This window comes from Malaya genurostris, chromosome 1, assembly GCF_030247185.1.
Source record: "Malaya genurostris strain Urasoe2022 chromosome 1, Malgen_1.1, whole genome shotgun sequence".
Lineage (NCBI taxonomy): Eukaryota > Metazoa > Arthropoda > Insecta > Diptera > Culicidae > Malaya > Malaya genurostris.
In genome coordinates this window covers 95,042,639-95,053,882 of record NC_080570.1, presented here as the reverse complement: position 1 = coordinate 95,053,882, position 11,244 = coordinate 95,042,639, and the positions used below count along the sequence as shown (strand labels likewise).

Sequence of the window (11,244 nt, the reverse complement as noted above, 5' to 3'; positions counted from 1 at the left end):
TATCACAGTGCCATAGAAAACTTCGAATTTGCAAGTATAGAATGTTCATGATCATTCGAAGTATCACAGTGCCACAATGATTCCGAGAGCCCCAACAGTAGTGTTCAAGAGAGTCCCAAATCTAAATCAGAGCAATTTGTCGGGGTTTATAAAAAAAAGTATAAGCAGTACAGTTTAATTGAATAAAATAGTCTAAATTATCCGGACAAAAAAAACCATAGCAACATTGTAAATTGCTTGAGTTGTTCCATAGATACGAAATCGATTTTTTTACACGAGTCGCTCCTATAAAAACCAAGCGTTGCATTGAAATTTGATAACATTAAAATAATCGATTGACTAAGGGAAAAACTAAATTCGCACCATGTACTATTCTAGCATCAAGGGCCTTTGTGTTTAAAACAAATAGCATATCTCACTACCGCTTTCGATGTGTTATGATAACCTAGATCAATATCATAATACATGGAAATTTATTGTTTCCCTGATATTCGCATCTCATAGACACACAACATCCCATTGTTAGTGGAATGCTCAAAAGGTTTATAAATAGAATGATAAAATACACCTACTCCAATATTGTGACATGCGATCTAGTAAATCCTATAAATCCTAGTTGTCCTTTATTATGATTCTAAAGGGGTGAGGTATTCATACATTATCTTAGCCGTTGTTCTCAATTGTAGTCCATTAGTATCCAATAGATACCCGATAGGTGCATCGATATTGTAACGTATAAAAGCGGCTAATGAAGTATCACTGACTCAGTATTCCAAAGATGATTTTAACGGTAAGGACACGGATGAAGTGTCTGGAAAACTGATAATTTAATAAAAAGTCATGGATTTTTAGGTTTTTGCTTTTTGCATTACCACTGTGCTAACCGTCCCTACACAGGAAAAAACAAGCAGCTCTTCGGCAATTTTCGAAAACATTTTACTCTCTGCTGATTTTGATCAGGATAGTTTTGCAGAATTGCTGAGCACTGGCTCAGTAAACTGCTTCCCGCCGGAGGATCGAAAGCACAAATACGAATGGGCCGGAGGTTTCAATCAGAAACATATTTTAGACGAATTGAACAGTAATGACAATAGCATTGATATGGACAGCAGCTATATCGATGAAAACTCAAAGACAAATCGTTTCGACAAAAGAAATGATAAGAATATGGAATATTCCTCGGATACCTACGCATCAACTTCTTGTGCTTGTCAAACAAAGGTGAGTAAATGTGAAAAAAAATGAAAGCATTACATAGCACTGATATAGGCTATGAAGGATGAAAAATATCGAGTGATTAAACATATTAAACATAGAATACAATAATCACCGTCTGCAAGATGAATCAATTTTCAGCAGCATTCGCAAGTTCTTTGTCATTTTAAAAGTGTAGTGAGTTATTTTTTAAAATGTAAGAAATAAATTAGTCACAAGGTGCAAGGGGCTGTACGGTAGGTGATTAAAGCGTTCCCAACGGAAATTTTGAATTTTCTCCCAGTTATTTGCTGCGCATTGTCATGAAGACATAACATGATAATTGTTCAGACAGTAGAACATCCCATGGGGGAAAGTCATCAGTTGATGAATAAAACGAAGGCTATAGCAGGATAATCATGTGAATTCTGCTCCATTGTTATACTACATTGGAGAGGACATAAACTGAAGACAAGTTTCCCAAAATTTCAACCGCGTTACTGGTAAATTAACGGACTTAGTGTGGTCATATTGATTTTCTTTTTATTTAAGTTTTGAAGCAACCACTCCTTCGAAACGTATGAAAAAGTTCAGGGATGTTTAATGCGTTATGTGAAAGGTAAATTTTTTTAAAAATTTTCGAAGCTGTATTTCTTCCACTAAAAATAAATGAAAATTTGGAAACATATTGTTTCCCACGTCAGATTTTTGCATCACTCGGGATTTTTAGTAATGAGTAAATTATTTCTGGATGCTTTAAAGTGCTTGAGTTCCATATTTTTAAAAAGTGAGGATTTTCAAAACATTTTTTTTCTATTAACAATTGACTATGCTTCCGTATCAGGAAACCCTAAAACACCTTCTCGAAGAAAGTCGGTGTTGAACAATCGTTCGCACCGCACGCTTATAGCTCTTGGCTCCTGGAATTTTTTCCTGGCTACCTAGAGTTTCATGATATTAGGCTACCTAGAGTTTCATGATATTGGCTACCTAGAGTTTCATGATATTAGAGTGAGTAAGTAATACAAAGAGTGATATTAGAGTGACTAAGAAATAAATCAGCCTTTCTTAAGGCTAGTTATCCAAAGAACTATTCTTCGAACTAATCAGTATTTATTAGGACTACCACAAAATCAGTTTTTATCAAAACTTTTCCAAACTAGGAAGCTAATCGACGACTAATTTAGCCAAGTTAATTAAATTTAAAATTTCATTCATTTCAAAAATGACTGCGTCCAACCGGAAAGGCAACAAGCCTAAGGCTAAAAATAATTCAATACGGAATAAATCACAATCCGTTATTCAACATTTTCCTAATAACATTCACGATCCTATAGAATTTGAATGTAAAAATAAAAGACAACGGACAGATAGCGACATAGACGAAAATTCTTCAAAAATTTCCAAAATGGACGCTTGTCGTTCTGGGAAGAAATAACAATCTATGCCACCAGTGACGGTGATGATTTCCGATTTCAAAGCATTCCGGATTGAGCTTTCTACTTTTCTCCCGGAAGTAAAAGTCTCATTTCAAATCGGACGAAGAGGAGAATGTCGAGTCTTGGTTGATGGATTATAAGATTATGAACGTCTTATCCGATATTTGTTCGAGAAACTTCATAAATTTTATTCATATGATATAAAATCAGACAGACCCTTCAAGGCTGTCTTGAAAGGATTATCAAATGATCAAAGTACTGATGAAATTAGAAAAGAACTAAAGGAACTGCTTGGTTTTCCCTGATAGTACTGTTGTTGTACCGTTGAATTCCACTCCTAACAGCTCAAACAGAAATTTAGTGCTTGGTTTTGCCCCTTCCCAAGTAATACTTATGAAAAAAAGAGCGAATGGTAGGGTAAAGTGTTATAATATGCCCCCCTTAAGAAAACATTGAGATATTTCCAAGTGTATTGATATATTTTCCTCGAGAATGTAAGTATTTCATTGCAATACGGATGAGGAACATAATTTTCATTGAATCCAATAGAAAAGATGAGAATTGATTGATATAAACACATTTTCCAAAACGGTCACATTCTTAGTTTTTTCGCTCGCCTCAGATATAATGCCCCAGCAGCCGTAAAATATGTCTCACAACAAATCAGTGGCATGACACGCAACAAAAGACATTTTATCCCACAACAATGATGCATTATGCTTTTTGAAATGTCCATAAAGTTACTGTTTTGAGATAATTAGTATGTCAAAGAAATGACGGATAAAACATCTATTTAGTCGAAGCAAAACTTTACATCGAAAAGCTGTCAAACGAGATTTTCAGTTTTTTCATACTTTCCTGCAAACAACAACCACCAATCTTGCATAGCAGAAAGATCCTACGAAAAGATAGTGTTAGTGATAAAACTTTGGTTCAGAAAAGTCTTCAATACTTAAGACAGGAAAGGGGGCATTTTGGGTAGCAAGGGCGCTTTATAAGACTTTCCCCTACTTCTAAACCACGCTCTGGAATTTCCCATGAACTTTACCTAATACACTTCAATCGAAGTGATGTAAACAATTTGAAAACTTTAGAAAAAGTACGTTTCATTTCCCACATTAAAATCCATTGGGAACATTATAAACGGCATTATCGTATTGCAAACTTAACGCAATGTCGTCGTTGCCAAGACTTCGGCCATGGAACCAAAAATTGTCACATGGATATATGGTGTTGTAATTGTGGTAAATCGCATTCGAAAGACGTTTGTCCAATGAATGAAACCAAACCAATTATTTGAAATGTCCTGTCAGGGACAAAATTTAAAACGCTCGTTCGCTTCGACAACAAGTCAAATCAACGACCTTAAATTTACAGAACATACCTGAAAATCAAAAAACCGTTACAAATGCCACGCCTAATTCTTCTAAGGCACTTATTTCTTCGAATTTAAAATAAAAAACAGATTCGCCTTCCAATTCGTCTTCTAACGAAAACAATTTATTGACAGGTAGAACGACCTCGTCATCATCTTCTTCTAATGTCAGTTATGCTAGTATAACAGGTAGAAATCTACCACTTAATTCTTCTAATGTAATTAATCAAAACACAGGACCGCCTTGCAGTTCATCTTCTAACGAAAACAATTTATTAATAGGTAAATCGGCCATATCATCTTCTAATGTAGTCGAAGTCGATTTAGGCGATATAACTGAAAATAAAATGATCTACATACAAGATAAACTTTTTCAAAAGTAATCCATATTATGTGGTTCATCGATTTGACAGGTTTACTGGAATGGGTTGTGGAGTTGCAATTTTTGTCCAACGGCAAATTAAACATCGAATTTTACCTTCTTTCAACACTAAAGTTTTTGAAAGCTTGGGAATCGAAGCTGAAACCATTCATGGAATTTATTTAATCGCTGGAGCATATTTGCCATTCCAATGCACCGGCGAACAATTAAATTTCTTTAAAGGCGATTTGCAAAAACTCACAAGATATCGATCGAAATTTTTCGTAATAGAGGACTTAAATGCTAAGCATGTCCAGTGGAATTGTAGGCAAAATAACAGTAATGGTAAAATACTTCATAATCAACTCTCAGCTGGTTACTTCACAGTTCTTCATCCCAGTAATCCGACTTGTTTCTCTTCCGTGAAAAACCCGTCTACAATTGATCTGGTTCTAACGGATCAAAGTCACATTTGTAGTGAACCTATTACACATGCTGACTTTGACTAAGATCATCTTCCTGTAACATTCAGACTTTCCAACGAAGCTTTAATTACTCCAATTAGTTTTATATTCAACTATCATAGAGCTAATTGGTTGGATTACAGATCTCACATTGAAAATCATGTGGATCATGAAACTATTTTAGAAAATTCTGCGGACATCGACACAGCAATTGATAATTTGAATCATTACATTATCGAAGCTAGAAATCTTTCAGTTCCCAAAGCTCAAACTAAATTAAATTCTTCTATCATCGATGACAATCTTCAACTGCTCATTCGGTTGAAGAATGTTCGTCGACGTCAGGAATTACAAAATTGAAATTAAACAGATTTACTCTTTTGCGAAATGAAAATTTTGCTAAAGAAGTTGAACAAATTAAACCATATTCTAAACCTTTCTGGAAACTTTCTAAGGTTCTTAAGAAAACCAATTCCTGCTCTCAAGGAAGGAAATCAAATACTTCTTACAAATGGCGAAAAAGCTCAAAAACTTGCTCAGTAGTTCGAGAGTGTCCACAATTTTAATATGAACGTTGTGAGTCCTATTGAAAATGAAGTCTCACTGAAATATGATCATATTTCAACCCAAGTGTTATCACAAGATGACATTATTGAGACGAATTTTGATGAAATTAAAACAATTATTAGGAAACTTAAAAACATGAAGGCTCCTGGTAATGATGGAATTTTTAATATTCTTATTAAAAATCTTTCCGATGTTGCCTTGAGACTCCTGGTTAAAATTTTCAACAAGTGTTTTTCATTAGCTTACTTCCCAAAAAGATGGAAAAACGCTAAAGTAATTCCTATCCTCAAACCTGATAAAACCCCAGCAGAAACATCAAGTTATCGACCAATTAGCTTACTTTCTTCTATCAGTACACTTTTTGAAAAAATTATCTTGTTAAGAATGATGTCTCATATAAATGAGAATTCAATTTTTTTACCAGAGCAGTTTGGATTTCGTCATGAACATTCAACTACTCATCAACTTGTCAGAGTAACCAACATGATAAAATCAAATAAATCTTCTGGGTTATCCACTGGAGTTGCTCTTCTAGACATAGAAAAAGGCATTCGACAGTGTTTGGCACAAAGGTTTAATGGCAAAAATATCTGATTCCAGTTTCCTATTTATTTGATCAAAATGATTCAAAATTATTTAATTGATCGTACTCTTCAGGTTAGCTATCAGAATTGTAAATCTGAATTGCTACCCGTACGAGCCGGTGTTCCGCAGGGTTCGAGCGTAGCTCCAATCTTATATAATATTTTCACTTCTGATCTTACAAATTGGTTGTAAGAAATCGCTATTCTGTGACGACACAAGTCTGTTTACCACAGGTAGAAATCTAAGAGTGATCTGCAGTCGCCTACAAAGAAGTTTAAATATTTTCAGTGGTTATCTATCAAAATGGAAAATTAAACCAAATGCCGCAAAAAAGCAATTAATTATCTTTCCTCATAAGCCAAGAGCTTTTTTTCTTAAACCAAACAATAATCACGTTCTCAAATTGAATGGCTTGGAATTGACATGGTCTGATCAAGCTAAATACTTAGGTTTAACGTATGACAAAAACACACTTTCAAGGATCACATTGAAGGAATCCAGGCAAAGTGTAATAAATATATTAAATGTTTATATCCTCTTATAAACAGAAATTCTAAGCTGTGCCAAAAAAACAAATTGTTAATTTATAAACAAAATTTTAGACCAACCATGCTTTATGCAGTACCAATTTGGTCAAGTTGTTGTTCCACCAGGAAGAAAACGCTTCAAAGGATTCAGAATAAAATTCTGAAAATGATTTTGAAGCGTCCTCCCTGGTTTAGTACAAATGAGTTACACAGACTCACAAATATAGAACCATTAGATGTAATGTCACATAATATTATAAGCAAATTCCGACAAAAACCGATGCAATCTTCAATTGAATCGATTCGCTCTCTGTATTAGTTAGTAATTAGTATATAAGTTCCTTTTCCCCATTACACAATACAAGTAGGTTTAGAATTTTCCCTACACAAAAATCTCAGAATTGCGGAAGCAAATGATGTCCTCATGGTAATAACCAAATCATGTATATTATAAGGTTGAAAAGTCACCACTTGTGGCTGAACACCCTATTTAAATCTTAATAATTAAATTTTAACTCATATTCCATTAAATAGTTATTAAAAAAAACCTTCTCGAAGAAAATCACTTTAATAAATCATCATGATCTTGAGTTACAAGGATTTCAAAACTTAGATTATACACTAGTGTCACAATGTGAGAGAAATTTTAACTTTAGTTCACACTATTTGATATGTTTTGAACTCCCGAAAATTCTTTCTGAAAACACTGACATTTTATACCATCATAATCTTCATAATCTATTTTCTATTGTAAACACTCTAGCCCATCATTTTGATATTCAATCATACTAACTCCATCTGAGGGAATCCGAATCAACACTTTCACTATTTGACAAACTTGGAGTTCCTTGAAAACTTGTTTAAAACCAACATTCTTCCAAATGCTAAAATGAATGGTTCTTATATCAACCATATGCCAGCAAGTTATGTTTTCTACATGATATTCAGTCACTTGGTAAACATGTATATAAACATCTGAACCGGTTCTTACTGCTTTGTAGCTTTTTATGTTGTAGAGTATGAATGTGTATTTATAACGCATAGGGTTAAACTCATTTCCTTCTTTTTCTTGTTTCGATCTTCAAGACCTACACTTGAGTTGCATAAACTACTAGAACAAAGCACCATGCGCTACCTTTTAATAGAATTTGATGGGGACGCATGGTCATTTGAAAATTTTGTTTTTAGAAAAAAGGAAATACAGCGGTCATCCAAATTTGTAAAAATATGAAGCCAAAGCCTTATCAAGCATCCAAAAATTATTCATTTATTACTAAAATATCCAGAGTGGTGTAAAAATCTGAAGTGGGAAAAAATATTTTTTTTTTGTGGTATAACAATATGAATTCCTTTTTGAAGCAGATATCACATGATTATCCTGCTATAGCCTTTGTTGTTAGTTCAATCCAAGATGCAGTTTTCATTGATCTATTGGTGCATTATTAGTCATCTTAAAACTAATTCCAGTTGCTTAATTAGGCCGCATGAGGAAACATCGAAGTTTTGAGTTTACTCTTGATTTACGAAATTTTTCAAAAGTTCTAGCTTGTTGTTTATATTGAGAGAATTCTCTCTTCACGACCGCACAATACAGTTCGATAGGTTGTAACTCCGAGCAATTAGGTGGATTCGCCTCATTCGGTCCATAGAATCCATTCCGAAACGGTAAACAAGGAAATATACCGTGAAGAATGCCTAAAGTAGCATTCTTCGCGGTATACTTCCTTGTTTACCGTTTCGGTAGAGATGTAGCTTTCGTTTGATAGACCACAGTTGCCCATTCAAACCAATAAATTTTCTGAAAACTTTGTCTTTTTCTTCGTCTTGAATTTATGAAAACCAAGTTATTTCGCGAGTTTTCGTACTGAAAGATCCGGATTTTCATTGCGACCCTACACAATTGCTTTTCGCACTTGCTCTTCTTTCGACGCCATCTTTGATCTAAAACTTTGTAGTATCACCAAAAATTATTTAGTATTTCCAGAGATATATGTATTTAATGCACATAAATGGAGCGTCGTATTTCACACAAATTTGTATTCGAAAACATATAAAATTGTGTGGTATGAAAATTACATGGCTTGAAATCGAATGAAATAAAAAACAAAAGATCGATAGTAACAGCGCGACTTGAACCAAGAACCATCATATCACAAAGCACGTCAGTTAATCGACTGAACCACAGAAGCCCATATCTGCTGTATGAATAACTGATACATAAAGACTGTCCCAGAAAGTATGGACGCAACCAAAAACCGCTGCCATTTTGCAATGGTTCAGAATCTGTCAATTTTCATGACTGCGTCCTGTTGTTTACACTCTTCTCTAACTACTTGTGCAGTTGTTTATTCGTTTTCATTAGTTTGTTTCGAAATGCGTGGACGTTCAGCAGAACAACGTCGAAAAATTGTGTACAAATGGTGCACAGAACGCGGACTGTTACTGAGAAAGATAGCAAAAATGGAAGGAGTAAGTGAAAAAGCCGTGCGAAATGCAATCAGGAAGTTCGGTGAGGATAACACCTTTGAGGATAGACCGAAAACGGGTCGAAAAAAGGTCCTGCTTACTCTCAGTTGGATAAACGTATACTGAAGGCGTTCGAGCAAAAGAAGAAGGTTTCAGTTCGGGATGTGGCCAAAAATGTGGGCACTTCGAAGTCAAATGTTCTTCGTGCAAACGTTTGAATCTTCGAGCCTATAAGAAGCAAAAACAACCAAAACGTAGTCCGAAACAAGAAGCATCGATCAGGCCGAAGGTTCGAAAGCTGTATAATACGATTCTTGCTGGAAATTTGAACTGCATAATCATGGGCGACGAAACCTACGTGAAACTCGATTACAAATCCTTGCCGGGACCACAATATTATACGGCACGAGAAGGGCAAGTGTTAAACCAGTGCCAAGCATTTTGTAGCTGCGGTAAGATTTCGAAACCCTTCATCACCACTGCTTCAGTGAACAGCGAAATATACATCAAGAAATGTTTACAAAAACGGAATGTCACTATCGTCAAGGAATGTCTTTTTCGTCCCAAAAGACATGAACCCACCAAATTGCCCACAACTTCAACCAATTGAGGAATTTCGGGTATTAACGATGGCACATCTTAGGAAACATGTCTCGGCAGCCGAAACCATTTAACAGTTCGAAAAAGATTGGAAAAAAGTGTCAAACAAGAAGTCTGTACGGAATTTAATGAGGAACGTTCGCAAGAAGTCTACAATGGCTAAGTATCAAATGTTGAGAAAATTATTCTGTTGTTGTAGTCTAATATTATCAGTATATCGAATAAAATTTGAATATCTAACACTTGTGAATTATTTACAGAGAAATAAAAGTGCGTCCATACTTTCTGGGATAGTCTTTATAAATCCATTCAGCGGCACTTGGTATACGCGTGCAAATTACATTCAAAGCCAGTAAAATTTTGTACGACTGAAATATTGCGTCACTTGAAAAGTTAAGTAATTATGAATTGTATCGTTTGTAGAATTATGTAACCTGTAAAATTCATAATTCTTTGCCGTGAAGATTTACATTTTATTTCGGATATTAAAAAAAAAAGTTTTCACTCATTCAGCCGCACAATAATTCGACTCACTTTTCACTAATTATTTTTACTATCTTTTGTAGTATGAACTTTTAGATTTGGGCTACACGCACTTTCCGAGGTATATCGTGAACGCAATTTGTCAAAATCGTAACATCAACAGTCGAAAATGCTGGCGCGGATTGCGTTGCAAGGAAATTCCATATAAGGTACGAGTACTGACCAAACGCTCTGAAAACGAATCGAACGACCCAGATCATCACTCCACTTTGTTACCAGAACCGTTGCGAGGCTATTGGCGTTTCAAGACTGTGACTATTGCAGCGGCTTGTCAGTGCTCTGTGTAAGAGATAATGTACTAGAATGTAGATAATTTAAATTTGTGTAATGTAAGTTTCATATTGTCCAGAAGTAATGCAGTAAGTACTCAAAGTACAAATTACAGACAACCGAATTGATATTATCCGAAATCCAATTACTAGACTTTTATCACCACAACAATTTTTTAATAACAGACTGACAGACAGATTGATGACTGAAAGCGCTGAAATAAATATTTGTGAGCAAACAGAAGAAACTGAACTCGGAATTATTCTTCTCAGAATGTGAGACACAGCTCAGAAATCAACATAATTTAAAAAGTTTTCCATAAATTTCTAACTTTGTACGGTCGATACGTAGTTTCAGTAAAAGTCCAAACGTAAAACAATTTACGTGAATTTTCGGTGTGAGCAATTCGATTTTGAAAATGGCGAGTCGTTTAAAAATTCGTAAGAATTTTTTACTAGTCACAGTTTTTTACTACAAAGCAAAAAGAATTGTGATTTTGGTTTAAACAATTAAGTCAACTACGCTGGTTTTGTCAGCTTAACAAACCCACGATGTAATCGGTTGCTATTGTTTTTTTCCAGCCATTGAACTTTTATGCAATTTTTCTGAAATGTATATTCTTTTTTTTTCATGATAAGAATCCTATTGATTTATATGACAATCTGAGAAAGTCTCCATGTGATTTCAATTAATATTTAAAATAACAATTCTCTGGTATCTAAATGCGATATGAATACTACACAGAATTTCATCTATGAATCAAACAACTTTCACTGGATTATAAATTGAATTTTTGGTGTTGTACTGTTTTCGTTACCACAAGGTTATTCTCATCGTATTTCGCATTGTTTGT

At 34.6% G+C, this 11,244-nt stretch overlaps 1 protein-coding gene across 1 annotated transcript; it reads left to right on the top strand.

Moving 5' to 3' along the window:
* Window positions 1-778: 778 nt before the first annotated feature.
* LOC131426969 (uncharacterized) lies at window positions 779-10,441 on the top strand. Its single transcript, XM_058589802.1, has 3 exons — window positions 779-790; window positions 853-1,221; window positions 10,145-10,441. The coding sequence occupies exons 1-3, from the start codon at window positions 779-781 to the stop codon at window positions 10,406-10,408; spliced, it is 645 nt and encodes a 214-aa protein (XP_058445785.1). The 3' UTR covers window positions 10,409-10,441.
* The last annotated feature ends 803 nt before the right edge of the window (window positions 10,442-11,244 follow it).